The sequence below is a fragment of the Ostrea edulis genome, chromosome 1, assembly GCF_947568905.1.
Source record: "Ostrea edulis chromosome 1, xbOstEdul1.1, whole genome shotgun sequence".
Classification (NCBI taxonomy): domain Eukaryota; kingdom Metazoa; phylum Mollusca; class Bivalvia; order Ostreida; family Ostreidae; genus Ostrea; species Ostrea edulis.
In genome coordinates this window covers 6,724,910-6,745,315 of record NC_079164.1, presented here as the reverse complement: position 1 = coordinate 6,745,315, position 20,406 = coordinate 6,724,910, and the positions used below count along the sequence as shown (strand labels likewise).

The 20,406-nt window shown below is 35.0% G+C and overlaps 1 protein-coding gene across 1 annotated transcript; it reads left to right on the top strand.

The window, feature by feature from the left end:
• Window positions 1-281: 281 nt before the first annotated feature.
• On the top strand, window positions 282-20,233 carry LOC125664296 (protein mesh-like). Its single transcript, XM_048896981.2, has 16 exons — window positions 282-869; window positions 7,213-7,500; window positions 7,578-7,715; window positions 7,844-8,006; window positions 8,857-9,117; window positions 9,272-9,417; window positions 9,529-9,677; window positions 10,490-10,768; window positions 12,748-13,037; window positions 13,241-13,384; window positions 14,115-14,273; window positions 14,592-14,744; window positions 14,977-15,102; window positions 17,954-18,214; window positions 18,365-18,731; window positions 19,567-20,233. Exons 1-16 carry the CDS (start codon window positions 684-686, stop codon window positions 19,943-19,945), a joined length of 3,489 nt encoding a protein of 1,162 aa, XP_048752938.2. The 5' UTR covers window positions 282-683; the 3' UTR covers window positions 19,946-20,233.
• Window positions 20,234-20,406: the final 173 nt, after the last annotated feature.

Below are 20,406 nucleotides of genomic sequence, written 5' to 3'. Positions count from 1 at the left end.
GCTAAGATTTATATTCAGTGACAGGTCGGAAGATTTTAGCAAAGTGTTTAGAATTTATTGGATTCTCGTTTAGTTTAGAACATTAGATACTAATCTGCATTTCATTAAAAGAATGACATTACACCACATTTGTGAATAATTTTTCGTATGTCTAGATTTACGTTTTGGGAAAAGCAGACTAAATCTGAGTAACAAAACTTGTAATGATTAGATATGATATGGACTTCATGTCTGACATCTTCATGTCGGAGAGGTCTTATGAGTAAGATCACACGGTTTTGGCCGGAAGTTTGGGAATCTATAATGGTAGTATTTCAAGTGGAAACCAAATAATGTTTCGATTATTGGAGTGTTTCAATTAACGCTATATGAAACTTTATATCTTAAGGTAAAATTACATAATCATGGTATTGAAAACTTGATAAACAAATGTCTTCGATACCTTCATAATTCTGATACCAGGAAGTGAGAATACAGCCTAATCAGATAATGATTAGTCAGCTAAGTAAATATATGGAACATGTATTTTCGATCTTTTTAATATAAGAAAGGAAGTTAAGATATAATGTTACCTGGTTCAATCACATAAATTTTATCTGACGGGAGATATAAAATAAAAGACGATGATCAACTCTGATAAAAATCATATGTCATGATCTCAAGGCACATGTTCCTACATAGAAATGCGGACATTTGTAGTTTTCTTGGTAATTTCTAAACTAAGTGGAAGTTACGGCTTTGTTGAATTCTATCCTTATGGGTTACCTGTTGATGACAAATCTGTTGAAAAAAATGACGATGGCAGTTCTCCTGAAATTCCTATCTCAACGTTGTTTCCATTCTTTAACCACCAACATGGCCACCTAATCGTGAGTATCATAAATGTGAATGAAACTCTGTACAGAATTAATACACAAATGTACATATCACAAACGGTATGAATTCTTCTAGCATTTCATTTCCATCAAGAAGAGAAAAAAATACATACAAATAAAAAGAAAACAAGTATCTCTTTGTCTTAATTTCTGATTTTGAATTCTAATTGTTTAATGAATAGGATAGCTGGAAATAATAGCTTCATTAAAACTTTAACACAGTCCGCAATACCATATGAAAATGATGCGTCGTTTCAAACCGACTTTTCAATGTATACTTCTTTATAACCATCATTATCTCCCTCCTGCATAGCTCTTGTCCTTGGACGAATTTGGCTCCATTTTTTTTTTTTTTTGGCACTCTAGTTTTCCTTTTAGCTCCAAGTGTATTGTTATTTCGATTTTACAAAATTTCGGCAAGAGCATCACTGAAAAGATATTATTTGTCGAAATGCGCATCTGGTGCATCAAAATTGGTACCGTATAAATTTTACATGATAGAGTAACTAACCTTCTATGAATTAAATAAATGAAATATAATATTGCATTTCTGGTGTAGAATTCTGTAGGAGGAGTATCAAAATTTCAGTACACGAAAACAGTTTTTAGTAAAGATTAAAATCCTATTTCAGATTTGCCAACATTAATTAATTATTCATTGATGGATTACACTTATTCTCTTTTCTGAAGTTCTTTTTAGAGCGAACGATTACTGAATGTTTTGAAACGTATGCTATAAGTAAATATATGTATTACATACCATAGCGACATTGTAAAAACTCTTGCAAATATGCACACGAACGGACATTAAATTCTGATTGGCTAGAATTGAAAAGTGTGTGCAACTTTCTTCTCTATGTTAAATATGAATTAAAATTCATTCACATTGCGGATTTATGATTCAAATTGCACACTACACGGCAGGAATGAAAAACACATAGCAGCCTGTACATGCGCTGGATATCGATTTTTACTTAAATTAAGGAAGTTATCTCCTGAGGTTTTGAGCACAACTGCACAATATACTACAACTAAGTATTTACTGGTTCAATATTGATCCCATTGGTGCAAACATATTACACATCTATTACGGAACCCTATGCAGTTGGGGGAAAAAAAAACACGTGTCAATTCAAATTCTAAAAGGGTTTTGCAGTGACTATATTTTGTGGCGGAAGGATTGATTAATCACAAAGTTCTAAATCTGCGTGGTATCACAGTTTCTGTTTCATCCAATATATCTTTTATTTTTATACTCATATAGTGTATTTCAGTTTTATAATTTATGATACAAGTAGTTGAGAGTTGCAACTATTTCAAATATTGTAATCAACCAATTTGGTTGATATATTTTTCCAAACAGAACACCGATTCATAAAAAGTCTGAATTAATTCACTCGAAATTTCGTACAAGAATTCAGTAATGTCGCCTATAATTTAGTCTGTAACCTCCACTTTTTAGTTCCATTTCCATAGATAAGACCTTGAAAATTATGCGAAATTTAAAAAAAAATTACATAAATCCTTATATGTCCTTTTACACAAATTTAATATCATGATTTTTTCGTATGTCAAGTGCAAAAAGGTCATTATTTATTTCCATTACTAGTATTAATTTTTTTCTGTAGTGTTAAAAGATATGGTTATATATCTATTTTATGTAATGATTAATTTGTGTTGCTTATGTTCTGTTGACACCAACAGACTAATCAAGTTTAATTGAATACATTTCAAGCGCAAAAAGGTCACGTTTAGTACACTGTACCTTAATAACAAGCGTTACAAACCCGGTTTTTATGCCCCGCCATGAATATGGCCGGGGCATTTAGTGTTTATCATGTCCGTCTCCCGTCCTTCCGTTACACTTTGTGTTTAGCTTTGTGGTCAGCTCAGTTTCAAAGAAAATATTTAAGATATTTTCATCAAACCTTACATGCTGATACATATTGGTATCCTCTATTCAACTGCATCAATATCTTTCACCTTGACATTTTTGTGACCTTGACCTCACTTTTCTATATTTGATATTTCGCTCAATTTCAAACCAACTACTGACAACATTTTTATGAAAACTCTTATTTTGATACATATTAGCGGTAGTAATTTAACTGTGTTATTATTTTATGAACTTGACCTTCCTTGTGACATTGACCTCACTATTTCCTATTTTGGTGTTTTACTCAATTTCAAAGCAATTAATAAAGAATTGTTTGTCCCTCTCTGAATATGGCCAGGATATGAAGTAGAGGAGCAGATTTTCAAGTCAAATTCTAATTAAATTGGTGTTAATCATGTCAGTTTATGATATCCATGTATATAAATGTGGATCGGTATTTCATACAAGCATAATATTTTTTTGTTTTGTGAGAAGTGATTTTGAATAAAGAATAATGATAATCTTTTTATTGATAGCTAGGCAACATTTAACCAATGCAAAATTGCTATTTATCGTTATAGCAATTTTCTTAAAATTTTGGTAAACTTGAATAATATTCAGAGTGAAATGAATGATTAATTGATTGATTGTATCTTGCTTAACGTCTTGCTTTAGAATTTTTCACTCGTATGGAGACGTCACCAAGACCGGTGAAAGGTTTCAGATTTAGGCCTATGCTCGGCGCTTATGGTCATTGAGCAGTAAGGGTTCTTTAGCGTGCCACCCCTACTGTGAAACGGGTCATCCGTTTTTAAGGTCATCTCTGAGGACCCGTGACATTCACACCTGATGCCGAGCGTTTGGCGATGGAACTCTAACAACCTGTTTTAACGACTTAGGTCTGTCGCGGCCGGGATTCGAACCCCGGCCTTCCGCATGCGGGGCGAAAGCTCTAATCTTTCGGCCACCGCGGCGGTCAAGAGAAATGAATGGGTGATACCTGAGTTAGATAGTTTAAAAATAAAAGCATTCTGAAAAATGTGACTTTTTTGTTAGAACCCTTTACTTTGCCTTAGAAATAATGCATTAGATTGCTAAGGGATAGTACATGTATGAGGAAGGTTTTCCTTTTTTTTTTATGTGGGATGTGACTTGTAAACGGGTAACTGTAAAGTGCGAAACGAAATCGAACCGAAACGAAACCCACCGAAACGAAACGAACCCTGCCGAAACGAAACGAAACCTACCGAAACGAAACGAAACAGATTGTATAACCGAACTCTTTTAATCATAATAATTAAAATGGTATCCTAGGCCCCTGTGAAAGTTACCACATTTAAATAAAATTCGCCTCCACTTTGATGTAGGCTTTCGGCTTGACTGATATAAAGTTTTAAAAGTTGGAAGGGGGTTGGGTAAGCACAGAGTACATATCCGAAGTGGATTGAATACCATGTGCAATTAGTTTCGGATCCATAAATTTCAGAACGGAGGGTTACAGTCTCACATGTCAGAAGTCTAGGGAAACACACTACACAAGGGGTGGAATCGCCGGCGTTGGATCCGCCTTTGGGCATAAATACATGTTTCAGTATTTTTTGCTCTAAAGACAAATCTATGTACATGTATACATGTGGATATTGTGTATTTGTATGTAGTATATCAAACGGTGGATTTTGAGTATGTCCTCCTGTTCTCTTTGTAATTTTTGCTTCCCTTGCTCATAAGCTTTTTGATTTTACAAAATGCTGACCTTCTCTTGATATTATTGCATAAAATCATTATAATTAAAAGAGTTAGGTTATACCATCTGTTTCGTTAGGTTTCGTTTCGTTTCGGTAGATTTCGTTTCGTTTCGTTTGCGATTTCGTTTCGCACTGTACAGGTACCCTTTGTAAACAACTGAGATTTAACTTCTTTAAGCTTTTAGAGTCAATAGCAATAGACAAGAGTACTTCAAAGGTTCTCTTTATATTGTACACAGTTGTGATATGACTTCAACACAACTCAGATTTACCTGTATAAAGACTAGCACCACACCAGGCTGAGTTCACTAAAGGTTTAAACCCCTGTACTAACACAACAAAGTGTGTTTCTTATAGTGAAGGCACTGCATTTCTCTTCTTATTCATAAGGTGAATGAAAACAGGTGCAACAATTTTCCCTCTCCATTAAAAACCTATAAAACTTTCTACATGAAGATATTTCCCCTTCAATCGCCTATGATTATCCTTAATCTGCATAATTTTCTTTAAAGAAAAAAGGATTCAGTATTTTGATTTTTTCCACAAAATAAAAAAAATCAACCCATTATTCATTGTGAATGGGGCATAATATCAGGCCGATAGAAATCGATAACCCGTTTTATATATCTCACTTGAGCTAAAGACTTGATAATGTGACCGTTTCTGATCAGAACGTTCCGTTGTTAGCTCACCTGAGTTCAGATGAGCTTTTCTGGTTGCCTTTTGTCCGGTGTCTGTCCGTCTGTAACCTTTTTACATTTTTGACTTCTTCTCCAGAACCACTTAGCTAGAAAAGTCCAAATTTACATGAAAGCTTTCTGACATTGTGCAGATTTACGTTTCTTAAATTCATGACCCATGGGGATAGAGTGGGGCCACAATAGGGAATCAAAGTTTTACATGAAAATATATAGGGAAAAAATCTTTATAAATCTTCTTCTCAAGAACCACTAGTCCAAACAAGTTCAAATTTACATGGGAGGTTTCTGACATAGTGCAGATTTATGTTTGCAAAAATCATGACCCACGAGGTAGGTTGGAATCAGAATAAAGGATCTAAAATGTACATACAAATATATAGGGCAAAATTTTAACTATGTGCCAAGTTGACTAATGGGCCCCTTATTTTTATATTGCATTACAAATGTCACATCGAACGGAGCATTCATGTCCTATGGACATATTTCTAGTTCTTTATAGTGTCCTAATTCTCCTTCAATGTAGAAATAAAAAATACACTTACCAAAAAGGTTGATAGTACTCCAAATCTCAGGTGTAAACCTCTTTAATTTGGTTTTTTTCCCACTGAAATACCTAGAGAATTTAAACCTATGTAATAAGGATACTCACGGTATGCATACATATGTACGTTAAACCTTTCATGATTAAGTATGCACATAAATGTACGCAGAATTATGTTTTACTGGTATTCATAACTATCTTATTATTCACGGACACATTGAAGAAATGAGATAACGAATATCCAGGGGTCAGTGCTTGCCCAACTCTCTATTTTGTATTGCTTACAGGAGTTATGAGATTAGTCACTGTTCGTTATCTTCACCTTTCATAACGAACAATGCTCAATATTATCAATCCTATACCGCATACAAAATGAAGAATAGGGCAACCACGGACACTAGAGCTGGGATAAGGTGCATAGGAGGAGAAATTATACCCTGTCCACCGGTCACACCTACCTTAAACCCTATAGCCTGAAAACTTAGTCTAAATTTGTATGCAACAACAACTCCACAATTGTTATTAAACATGTCTAACAGTATTGTATTCAATGACGGTTTTATATTTGCAAATTAGATCATCATATATAATTAATTTGTGAAATGCTGACTTTAAACGAGCATGTTGGAACTTGTGTAACATTGACTTATATGTCAGCGGCCTGTCTAAATTTAAACATTTTCTCGCGTATTGAATCAATTGAGATATAAACACTATATGCAAGTGATAATAGAAAATTTCTACTTAAATATATGGAGTTCATGATGGAGAAACTGAATATAATGTCAGCATATTGCTTAGTTGTGTATGGTTTAACGTGACACTCCAGAGTTTTTAAACTCATTTCTCAAACGTCACCATTGCCGGTGAAGGGCTGTAAAATTGAGGTCTTACAGCCTTTGAGCAGGAAGGATATTTTTTATCGCGCCACACCTGCTGTGACACTGGACCTTGGTTTTTGCGGTCTCATCCGAATGACAGCCCCATTTAGTCGCCTCTTACGACAAGCAAGGAATACCGAGGACTTATATATATGACCCTTAGTTCCACCGGAAATGTCAGCGTATAACATAAATACTTGCTGATTTGGTTATCAAAGAAATTTTACATGTGTGTGTGCGTGTGTGTGTGTGTGTCTTTGTGTGTGTGTGTGTGTCTTTGTGTGTGTGAGTTTTCATGTGATACCCTAAAGTAAGAGAGACAAATGAAAATGATTAGAATAGGGTTTATTCATATATATCAAGGGTGTGAATAGGAATGCAGAAATTAAATTGTCCGACACTTGAAAAATTCTAATGTCATATCATTAATAAAGAAACACCGAGGAAACTAAATCAGCTATATAAATGAAATGTCTATTGTTGGACTAGATGTAGGAAAGCAAGAATGCATAAGATGTGGCACCAAAAGCCCAATGAAAAGCAAAATCTGCCCTATAGATAAACTATTGGCTGAACAATAATGAAACTTTCAGGTTAACACAAACGGTGTCATCTCCTTTCTGAAGACAGTTTCTACGTTCACACCAGATCCTTTCCCTCTAGATGGAGACAGGCGGTTGGTTGCCATTTTCTGGGCAGACGTCGATACAAATAATGGAGGAACTGTGTGGTATCGCGAATCTACCAACCAAACAATACTTAACAGAGCAACAGAGGAAGTTCGGACGTATTTTCCACAGTTTTTCCGCTTTCAAGCTACCTGGGTTTTCATTGCAACTTGGGATAATGTTGCCTTCTATGGATGTTCACCGTGTACCAAGGTTCGCACCTTCTATTTTTCTTTTCACTGTCTTAATACCTATTTCAGAAATAATTCATTTTATGACCTTCTTCACAGAGAAATACATTTCAAGAGATCCTAATAACAAATGGCCAGCATTCATTCACTGTTTTCAATTACAAACAAGTTGAGTGGACGACAGGGACTGCAAGCGGAGGGGACAGCGAAACTGGTCTTGGAGGAACACCTGCTCAGGTGATGATTTTAAGGGAAGGGGAACAAACAGCTTTACATTAACCTGTTTTCTCAAAGTAAGACACATTGCCATGTAAAAAGAATGCATATATAATGTATTTCTCATTTCATGTTGATATGTCAAACAGGTTGGTTTTAATGCGGGAGACGGAAAAGTATATTTTGCAGTGAATGCTTCTAGAACAGGTGAAATAGTGAAGATTAATCACATGTCCAACATAGGAATCCCAGGCAAATTCGCATTCCGCATTGATGACCAAGAGATTGGAAAGGGCGGATGCAACACGGAAGGTAGGAAACCATGCATGTGATTGATGTAATTGGATCAGATCATTTTACATTATGCATCTCTATCCAAAGCTGAGACTTCAATTTACACGGTAAAATCATTTTCAAATCTATAAACGATTTGTAAAATGCTGTTAATCTTCCTTTTTGACTACCTGTCTGCCATTTTATAATTCAACAAGTTGTGACCTTCACAAGCGTGTCAACCGCATAGTTCATATGCGTCAAAATTGCTTTCATTGTTTAAAAATCCCTAAATCCAACCGACTGTTTTCTTTCTTTCAAAGTGTAATTTTCAGTTTTCAACCTGATATTGTTATATCCCGTACCTTCCTTCTAGACAATTCGTCTGAGATTGCTTACCTATTGCATCGCTAAAGGGATACAAGATGTTATCATTTTTTAATGAATTAAGTACACTGATTTTGACTGCGGATAACTACGTTTACCTGATCAAGATATAGGGCTCATGGCTGGTGTGACCGGTCATCAGGGGATGCTTACTCCTCCTAGGCACCTGATCCCACCTCTGGTGTGTCCAGGGGACCGTGTTTGCCCAACTATCTATATTGTATTGCTTATATGAGTTATGAGATTGATCACTGTTCGTTATCTTCACCTTGCATAAATTCCTTTCAATAAGACATGCTGAAAAAAATCAGGATACTTCTTCTTATTTTTTATGCATAAGTTTATCACTAATCAAATACAATTAATTTTCCATATCTCTTGAAATAAATGATACTAATATTGAATGAAGCTCTTAGAAATACTAATGGGTCAAGCATATTCTAATTATCCAACAAATGAAATTTCTTCGTTATAATCTATCTTGATTTGAAAATGTAAAAAGGTACTCTGACGATATCACCACGGTACGGTCCAATGCTCGGAGGACAATACCTTGTAATTGGCGGACCATGTATAAACCCTGATGACGTCATCCAGATAGCGTTCCTACCTATGACAACCCTTTTTCCATGCCAACGAAGATCAAATTACAGCGTCATATGTATTACACCCATTTTCAACATAACCGGTGATGTCACGGTCAACGTCACTATCAAAGACAACAATGGCAATGTTCAACATCACACTGGGCTATACACAATTGGTAATATATGTCAATAAACGTACGAAAATGTATATTGTAAATAATCTTTCTATAACTGCTACCGGTAATGACGTAAGCTTCTGATTCTTATCTTCAAAGTTCTACAAAACAAATGAACAACTAAGCTAAATAGATACCTGCTGAATTTTCTTAGTGAATCCTGCTACATTTAAAAACCCTGTTAGAAGACACCAACCTCACACCTGGATCAATGGAGAACAATACAGTATTTCTTGGGATCAACATGCGTTTGAATTGAAAGATTCAGACACAATTCACATACACCTATTTACAATGAAGGTAAGAAGGCATACTATGAATACGTAGGGATAAAAATATTATCTAAATGCAAGCATTATAGTTTTGTTATGCTTGTCTTATGTTTTGTTATGCTTGTCTTATGCTTTGCAGGAATATGCCTACAATCATCTCGTTTGGGAAAAGTCTGTAATACAAAGCAACATCAGGAAAACCCTCGGAACAGACGCTATTCATCTCCAGACTGAGGGATACATGGCGGCCATTCGTGTCACTGCCGAGTTAGAAACGGAATTTGAACTGTAAGTTTGTTTTCTTAGTAAAACATTCGAGAAAAACAACGTCTTTATTGAGAAGAAGAAAAACATGGAATTACTAAATTTTTCTAAGTGTACTTAAGTTGCTTTATAGCATCATCGCTAACCAAGCTTATTTTCTCGGTTCCCACTACGTCGTAGCCGTGGTTGTATGATTAAGAAAACCCTCGACTTTATGAATATCTATGTCCATATATTAGTCACTAGGGAAGCTCTCTTAGTTTTTCTGGAGGATGGAGAAACGGCTGCGGATCATCGAGTGGTTCGTAGCGGAATAATTCAAGGATTGTCGATTTGGAAGAAATGACACAGAAGGCAATCGCGAAAGGTTTGATGATACAAAATTCACAAACAGAGCCTTTGATGTCATGCCAAATTTAATTTCATAAGTAGGAATAAACTTAACTTACTTCTGAAATAAGGATTTGTAAGCTTTTTTTCTTTTTTCATTTGTAAACAAATGTTACACGGTTCATTTGTGGGTGTAATCATTAAAACATCGAAATATGTTATTGTGACTGTGATTGGGCAAGAAGTGATTTTGTCATTTCATAAATATTTATGAAATTCGATGGTAGGTTCTCCCGAACGCCGTAAACGTGGCTAGTGAAGACAACTGCGTAAAAGCGTTATACATATTATCATATGATATCACCTGAAGCTTTTTACACAATACCCAAATCATTTATATCATGAAAATGATTTACCTATAAGAAATATCGTACTATTAAAGTTGAATACCAAATGCAGAAAGCTACTACTATTAAATGTCATTTTGTTATTCGATTTTGTTTCAGACTAGAGAGGGGCATTTGGTCGGATATTTTTGCAGTAGTTCCAATGCAACAAAAATCAAAGCAGTTCTGTTTTTCCTGGATTAGACAAGAAGTTCGCCTTCCTGAGGTATCTTCGCGGGATACACCACCGTGCCCGTGCACACTGCAACAGGCATTGATGGACACAGCAAGATATCAACCTGATCCAGATTGCAATGTGGTTACAAAAACCAGCGATGATGAATTCAATTGCCAGTACAGAAATGATGCCCAGCATTGTGTTAGGCTCAGCATACCTGGGTAGGCTTTTTCGGTGGAAGGTTTTGTAAATATATGGCATTATGAACGGCTTGTATGAAAATGTAAAATCGTGGACAGTGACCAATCTCATCAATCATATAATGAATACAAAATAGAGAACAGCTCAAACACGTCTTTCTGCAAATATCGGAGGTTGAATCAGATGTCTAGGACGAGTAAGCATTGGAAACAGAGGGAAACGTACTCATTTAGGCATCTAATCCCACACTGATATGTCCAGAGGTCGTGTTCATCCCCCTTTTCACTTTGAATTCTTTATAGCATGTGTGAGATTGATCGCTTTTTGTTATCTATACTTGTTCACTGTTGGAAGAACTGATCTCCAACGACTATATAGATACTATCAATGAGGAATTCCCGCATCTTTTTTATATCAATTGTGAAGGAGGAGCTTCGGATGTATAGCACAACGTATGCGGGAAGTGTTGAAAATCAAATGTGGATTCTCCAACATACCAAAGGACGTTTAGTAAATGAAATCATAATCATTTGAAGGAGAAAATTCATACGTAATATGCCACAACTTGTAGAAGAAGTGGTGTAAATCAAACTGGATTCTCAAACATTCCAACAAACTTTTAGTTAATTTAAAATCACAAAACCCCTTTCCCAAATCATCAGGCGTCTGACTTTTTAAACCTTTGCACGTTTATCCCTCTCTATAAATTAAAAACTAGACTTCATACATGGAAACGTTTTCAATAGAAATGGAACACCAAATTGTTCCTATCTTGTGATCATTCAATCAATTTTTAAAAATACTATGTTTAAAACCACTCTGATTCTACGAACATGTGCTCTGAAGTTGATATTAAAACGTTGATCGAGTTCTTCATTGACTAGATCTACCTGGTCTTTTAACAGTCTGTTGGAACACCCATCGCTACGAATTGTACTCCTGTTGTTGTTTTTTTTTAAATTCTTAAGTAACGGAACTTTTTCAAAAGTTTCTACATCAGAGGAAAACTGAAGTGGCTGTCAAAACCCGACATTTAGATATATTGAGAAGTTTTATCTATTTGGAATACTCATTTCCATACCAGTCACGGTGACTTATTTATAAAGCGTTTACCATGTAAACATAGGTTGTAGTTGTTCCTCATCAAAAGCTCGAAATTCAGAATGGTTAGTTGTTTATCAGTTTTATGTCCCATCGATATTTTTCACTCATATTTAGATGTGACCAGTTGTAGGTCTAGTATGACATTCATAACTATGATTAGCACTAACAACCGTTGCAGTGAAGATTATTTAACGTGCCAACGACTGCCGCGACAAGGGACCTCCTTTTTAAAGCCATATTCGAAAGATCCGTGATTCGCATTTCTAAATAGCACATGCTGTCCAAAGTAGCAATCACTACCTATATCTGAGTTTGACATGGCCATGCCACGAACAGAGCTCGAATTCACGACCTCCCGATTACGAAGCGAACGTTCTACCTCTGAGCTACCGTGACCGGTTGAGATTCGTAGAACATTTATTAGATCCTGCAAAGTATATTTGTTTCTAAGGGATTTCATGAAGTTTTGGAATCCAGTATATTTATGTTAACTCCAATTTCCTCGTTCCATTGAGAAGGACATTAAATGTATACAACACTGAAACATGATTTGTAAAAGAAGATTAAGCATCAGCTGCATTGCCAAATTTGGAAGTTCTTCTAAAATTTAATTGTAATAAAATTCTTAGAAACGAATACTGTCTAGTTACAATATACGCCAGCTACAACCGGTACATATTCCCCGTGTATCCTATGGAATTATTTACCACTTCTGGTAACGACAGAAGGCATATTATATTTATTTTTCTTTTAATGGACCTAGTACGGTATTTGGACACCTTTTATCCATACCGACAAGGTGCCAAGGTAGTCACCTTCATATTTAGCCCATGGTAGATATGAAGTTTTGTAGTTTTATTCAGAAATGAAAATCATTTATCTATCTGGTTTGTAGACCACTGGACAGTGACAATGTTTGTTGTTATGACAAAAATGCCAATTTGATTGATTCCCGAGTAAAGGAAGGCGGAACTCTGCAGCGCTACCACTATTTGGGAGGGATGGGTAATGTACCGTACGTGACGAATTTCTATTACGACATTCTTCCGTTCCTACACTGCTGTCGATACTTTGGAACCAGTATAGATAACGGACAGAGAGGAATAGCGACTTACTCCGAATGCCAGGATTACCTCAAATTCAGAAATGTCAGTTCATGCTATAACTACATTCCACCCCGACCAGGTATTTATTTGCCACCAATAAAATTTGATATGATATACTGAAATGTTGCATGTCAGTTATACGCCTCCACATGAAGTCCGTTGCATCATGCACACAATTTTTTGTTTAAAAAGTTAGTCATAGATATGACTCCATTTGTGTGTTCTTCTCGCCTAATATCGAAGTAATGATTACATAACAATTGTACTTAATGACTTTGACAGCTGGGGCTAATGGCGACCCTCACATCAAAACATTGGATGGGCTTGGTTACAACTTTAACGGACTTGGGGAGTTCTTTTTCATGCTATCCAAAAATGCGTCATTCGAGAGTCAGATGAGGTTTGAGCAGGCTAAGAACAGTGACGGTAAGGATGAAATGATATTTCTACGATTTCCATGTGTAACAAATTGCATGCTTTCTCATTCACAGAAGTGGCTCACCTCGTCTGTGCCTGGTGAACAGAATATGCTTTTTCCTGTTAAGTGCATGACCCCAACATATAGTGTTTAAAGGGTTCCGTGTTTGTCCTGTTTTGAATTTTGCATTGTTTGGGGGATTACTGTTCGTTATCGTCACCCTTTTCACATTTACTTATATATTATCTTTTCAGTATCTTCTGATTTAACCAGGAAGAGACAAACACGGCATCTTAGTCTATACTACATGGCATTATTTATAACCTACTTAAGATAATTATACTTTCACATAGCTCTGTAACTCATGGTCTTGTGGCATAGAGTGCTCGCGTTTTAATTAATTGGATCTTTGATTGCGACATTATCAAAATTTCATAGCCCAAATCCTTCATTAGACGCTCGATATGAAGTAATGAAACTTGCAATTTTTGGTAAACAGCTCGATAAACGATGCTCCTGATATTAGATACTGTATTGATCTAAATCTGACGGCAAAATGAAGGTCCCAATCTGAGTGAAAAAAAATCTGACTTTAAAGTTGCATATTAACCGATCAATCTGTTATACTGATAAAGTTTTAGATGAAATTCAGAATTAAACATGCGACATATAGTCCAAAATGAATGGCGATAAATATAATTCTAATTACCACAATAAATTTCTCTGTACTACATTTAGGTATTGCAGTTCAAGCCTCCGTTTGTACGTCTTTTGTTGCTCGCGTGACCAACACGACAGACACAGTAGAGGTCCGCCTCAATTCTATCCGGATGGCTGATGTACTTATCAACGGTCAAATCCAGGATTTGAGTGAAGTATCCTGGTTACGATACAATGGTATTTATCACGAATTAAACATGTTTTTCAGGGATATCCTTCTGTTTCTCCATTACATCAGATTTACTAGTGTATCTGTAAGCATCTTGAAATACGCGTTTTGTACTATACATCCTGTTGTTCACCAAGGCAGTAAATATGGATTGATATACTGAAGCATGTAACTATTTCAATGATTTCTGAGTCATTTTAGTGTTTACTAAAAGAACGAATTTCGCATATCAAAGTTTTCAAATTGTATACACAATTGATTTTCCCATTATGTACAGTGAACAGACTTCATTTACATTTTTATTTTCATGTTTGTGTTATTTGTAGGAGTATCAGTCATTCATTTTCCTACAACCTCTGGAAATTCCACCGGTAGAGAAATATTCGTGATGTTTGTCAACCTGGGCATCTCCTTTAGGATGTTGATCAACGATGACGTCATAAACGTTATGCCAGTCATCGGCAACGAATCGTTGAAAGGTGATATGACAATGTATACAAAGCAATGCTACGTTAACTACATTGTTTTTTATTTTCACAATGGCATGCATAGATATGCGTTCAAAATGAATATTTCAACAACGAAAAGTAGTTTCACTTTAACCATCTGAAGGTCTTAAAATATTCATACATTTTGCCTTTTCTTGTATTTGTTCAATGATTATAAATATTTCGCCGTATGGCGTAAATAAAAACTTTCAAATTTTCACAGGCATGGTAAGTGGTCTTCTTGGAAACTATGACGGAAATCCATCCAACGATCTGATTTTACCAAATGGGACTGTTTTAGAACCCGACGCACTGGAAGAAACCATTTTCCAAAATTATAATTACGCATGTATGTTATGTATTTCCAATATATATATATATATATATATATATATATATATATATATATATATATATATATATACAAAGCACTAAAATGACCAACGACACGAACAACCAGATTGTCAAATTTTCACGACGACCCGTCCCTTCTTCAGGACAAACGAAAAGAATTACATAATGTGGCCAATATCAACAGAGAAACATATTGAACAAGGCTTTACACAGTTTTTTTTTTTTTTTACATATTCAATCATCTGGCTCATTCATTTCGGATGGGGGGCTACTTTTATATGAGAGGGGTCACATATTAGTTACCCAGACATTAGTGCACAGCAAATGGCTTTATTCAGGCAGGATGGTTTTTTTTTTTATATCTGACGTTATCAATACATTCATCAATGCATTGCATCACTTTTAAAATACTAAGTGTAACATTTCTTAACCTACATTCTCCTGATTCAAAAAAATCTCCAACCCTCAGATTTTTATCTTGTATTCTTCAAATTGTAATTTCATCCTTTTAGTCCCCTACTGACGAAGTCGAAAGGGACTTTAGGTTTGCTCTCCGTCCGTCAGTCCAGGTTTCCGCATTTTTCTCTCTCTGTTCTTGTAGATATTCATTCCATATAATTTGCTATGTTGCTTTGCCATAACAAGTTAGAGATCAAGTTCGAATTTCGTCTTGGTTCGTTGATTTGTCACTTAGTTATGACCCTTGGACTCAGAAAAATAGCATGAATTATCAGTTTTCCAGACTTTTTTGGTTGTACTAGCAGATATGCATTTGATGTTTAGTACATTGTTTTCCCATAACAAGTTACAGATCAAGTTTGAATTTTGACCCGGTCCGTTGGTTTTTCACTTAGTTATGACCCTCAGACTTAGAAAAGTATTTATCAGTTTTCCGGATTTTTTTTTTTTTTTTTTTTTTTTTTTAGAAAAATAGTATGAATTATCAGTTTTTCGGATTGTGTTTGGTTGTGCTTATTTGCTATTTGGAACATTGCTTCGCCATAACAAGTTATAAAGAGTTCAAATTTCGTCGCAGTCCATTAAATTTTCATTAAGGTTGATCGATCCTCATGTGATGTCATAGGTTTTTGCAAAAATCTTAATAAATTAAACTTTGCGCATGATAGAAACATATCTTTCCGAGGAATTTTATTCACTCGATATAATAAAAAATCTGGTAAATTATTGATACTGAAAAAGTTTATATTTTCCATAGATAAATCAATTATTTATGATTAAAATAATTTTGTCAAGGGCAATAACTCCTATGCTGGAATTTCCTCTACTGGATGTCTATTATACATTGGTTTACCTAATATCCACAATTAATCTATACATATTTATGAATTATCTGTTTTTTAAAACTGTTGATATTTACATTTTGTCATTTCAACAAGTTTTTATCTATTTTTATTATTCTGTTCAACGAAAATGTGTGATTTTCTTATATCGATGTATACTACTGTTTTTGTATGTCTGACATCTTTAAAAAGGTGGCAACATATATATTTTCTTTGGTTATCAATTAAATTAAACTATATTGAGTGGAAATTAATACAGTTTTTCCACTTTTAACCATTAATATTGATAAGTCACAATAGGATGGAGCTACCTTAAGTTATGGCCCTTGGACTTAGAAAAATAGCATGCATTATCAGTTTTTCGGATTTTTTTATGGTGCTTGCAGATATTCATTTGATACATTTTTTTTTCTTTTTTACTCATGTAGTCTGTATTTTAACATGTAGTCTGTGTTGTGAATACGTTTGTAGATTAGTGTAGTTGTAGTGCTAGATGTATTTATATGTAGTTTTTGTTATTATGCTCTGTTGATATTGGCCACATTATGTAATTCTTTTCGTTTGTCCTGAAGAAGTGACGGGTCGTCCCAAAAATTTGACAATCTGGTTGTTCGTGTCGTTGGTCATTTAGTGCTTTATATATATATATATAGAGAGAGAGAGAGAGAGAGAGAGAGAGAGAGAGAGAGAGAGAGAGAGAAAGAGAGAGAGAGAGAGAGAGAGAGAGAGAGCGAGAGAGAGACCATCTGCACTAAAATATATCTTTATATATGGAGTGGTCCATCTGTACCAATATGTATATATATTGATTGTCAAATTTTCGGAAAGACCCGTTCCTTCTTCAGGACAAACGAAAAGAATTACATAATGTGGCCAATATCAACAGAAAATAATAACAAAAACTACATATAAATACATCTAGCACTACAACTTCACTAATCTACCAACGTATTTACAACGCAGACTACATGTTTTTTGGTCTTTAGGCTTTCCAATCAATGTTAAAAGTGGAGCGAATTAGGACATGCCTTATTCGTCCAAAGGGCTGATCCAAAATCATTTTGGTCATTTTAGTGCTTTGTATAATTTTTTGTATTTGACTTTGTGTCCATGTTGTGGATCCGACACTTTGAGGTATCGGGTGTTGTTGGAACTTTAGTGCTTATATATATATATATATATATATATATATATATATATATATATATGCAGATATATATTCCAAAAATAAAGATTTTATTTCAAGGAATCAAAATAATTCCACTTAAAAATATGCTGGTTCAAAGTGTATTAAATACACTAGCGCTTTCTAGATTTTAACATTCATCTTCAGGTGAATACATATTGAATATACGAGGATGGATGTTAAAATTCAGAAAGCGCTAGTGTATTGAATATACTTTGGTCCTGCATGTCTACTTCTTTTTAAATTAATTATATATACTCATTTATCTATCTACATGCATTTATATATATATATATATATATATATATATATATATATATATATATATATATTGAGTAACCATCGTTTTCTTTTCACAGGGAGAATTTCATATACAAACACGTTGTTTACTTATCCCGCGGGCAAAACATACGCAGATTATAATAGTAATGGACATGCAAACTTCCGTCCTCTATTTTTGTCATCTGTCGCTAGTTCTGCTACACCAGAGGCTAAGGAACTGTGTGGAAACAACACTGACTGCTTGTTTGACTTTCATGTAACGAGGTCCAGGAAAATTGCCCAGAATACTCTTTATTTCTTCGAAGAGTTAGAGGATGCAGAAGATGCTTCTGTACCGGGTATGTATAATAATACAAGTATAAACGCAGCAATCTGAATTTTATGGAGATCTTGAAACATGCTGTATATTTTCTAATAAAATATGTTATAAGCAGTGTTTTCTCGCATTGGCATTTCTTTCAATTGTATGATTTTCTGTTAAATTTTAGTCAAAACCTGTCCAGTGCTTCAATCCACACAAGGAGGAGTATGGATTTCCAATAGTACGCAGGAGAATGCAGTAGCTAGTTTTGCATGCGGTATGGACTACGAAGAGGGGGCTCATTGTCTACGAAAGACGTGTAGAGGCGGGACATGGAGCCCTTCTCAGCAGTGTGAATGTGAGAAAATTACCACAACGATGTCATCTTCCGTACAAATAACGCATTCCACAACGACTACATTAACAGACAACTCTGCGTTACTCAAGTCGATATCCGGCGCGGTTCAGATGATGTGGCTCACCGTAGGAGGAGGTGTTGCTATCATCATGATCGTTGTCCTCGTTACTGCATGTGTAATCTGCTCCAAGATGAGGTATTTTATTTCATTATCGTGTACATCTCCAATGATAGGCTTTTCGTTTCTTGTCAACATGTACAAGGGATGGTTACTTCCCCTAGGCTATTGATCCCACCTCTGGTATATTCAGGGATCTGTATTTTATATTCTTTATAGTTATAGAAGTTATGATATTAATAAATGTTCATTCTGTTCACATTTTCTTTCAATAGTCTTTACAATAACTAATTATTGATGTGCCAGTCTGTTTATCTTACGGCAGCTCTCCCCAACTCATATATCACTCACAGTTAGCTTTCCACACCTTGTACATGTATATATGTACCGTGTCCTATAATTCGATATTCATATACACAATTTAAGTTCAGTCCATCTCGTTTTGCAAAGAAATTTCTTTGAAACTAGCATTGAAATTTGTGAAATTACAATGATTACATTTTATCATTATTTTTTTTTTATTCTTAGCCAATAATAACATGTTCTATAATATCATTTGCATAGTAAGGGAAAGGAAACGAACAAAGACTGCGTCCATGATATTCGTTATACTAACCAAACAGACTCTTGACGAAATACATATAAATTGTGAGAATTTTCAGATTTTTTCCCATTTCATGTATGCTTTGAATTGATACATTTTCTTTAGTATGTTTGTATTCTCGTGTTTTAATCAATTGAATGAATTATCATGTGAACAGGATGGATGATGGGCAGGTCAGAACTCCTATTGTGCAAATCCATGTGAATTACACGTATTGAATACATGTAGGCATCTCTAACAATGTAGATTGCTTTCAGCGATAAATCTATATGTAATGATTAGTTTAAATAGCATCATGTTGTGTTTCAGGTCCCATGGGAAGGTTGTAAGAAGCAGTAGGACTGAATCTTCCTCTGATAGCTCCTCTGGATACCGGGGGGTCACTGGAAGATCAGCAAAATCACCCGGGAGTTTCCACACAGAGGCGACACATGTGTACTCTTATTTTCCGGAAGGAAGTAATTACAGCCTTCCTCGTTACTGCGTGGATGGCAAAAGAACATCGGGATACTCTGAATACGGTCACAGACACATAGAGTTTCCGAGGGGAAACTCTAGTCGTTCTGATCTAGAAGCTCCGAGGGGAGACTATAGGCGTTCTGATCTAGAGGCTCCGAGGGGAGACTTTAGGCGTTCTGATCTAGAGGCTCCGAGGGGAGGTTATAGACGTCCTGATATCCTATACTAACAAGAAATAGAAAGCTGAAACACTCATCTGAAGTCAACAGATGAGCAGATTATTCTTACATGTACATTTACATATTCTTTGAAGTAAAAAATATATAGATGTTGATTAATAATTAATTGTCATTAAGTAATTTTGATTACATATTTTGATCAACATTCAATACGTAACTTTTGATTTTAATATTCTATGCATATATATTTGCTTTGGATGTATGACGTGATTCTAAGTCAACATAAGCGATGGAATATATTACAAAAGAAAATGGAGAATAAATCGATGTAAATTAAATTAGGTTTGCTTTTAGACATATATACATATACAAAATAGTAATTAGAAAAGATGTTAAGATATGCTAGTTGAAAAAATAAACCGTGCAGTTTAATAATTCTGTTTATAGATTCATATACAAAATATTTTGCATTATGCATCTCATTATTCAATATAATGCATTGTCTTTCTAT

Bases quoted from the DNA above. Each gene is read 5' to 3' on its own strand.
- LOC125664296 (XM_048896981.2), top strand. From the start codon at position 684: ATGCGGACATTTGTAGTTTTCTTGGTAATTTCTAAACTAAGTGGAAGT. The intron at 9,418-9,528 runs GTAAGAAGGCAT...TATGCTTTGCAG, and splicing joins TACACCTATTTACAATGAAG to GAATATGCCTACAATCATCT. The intron at 9,678-10,489 runs GTAAGTTTGTTT...ATTTTGTTTCAG, and splicing joins TTAGAAACGGAATTTGAACT to ACTAGAGAGGGGCATTTGGT.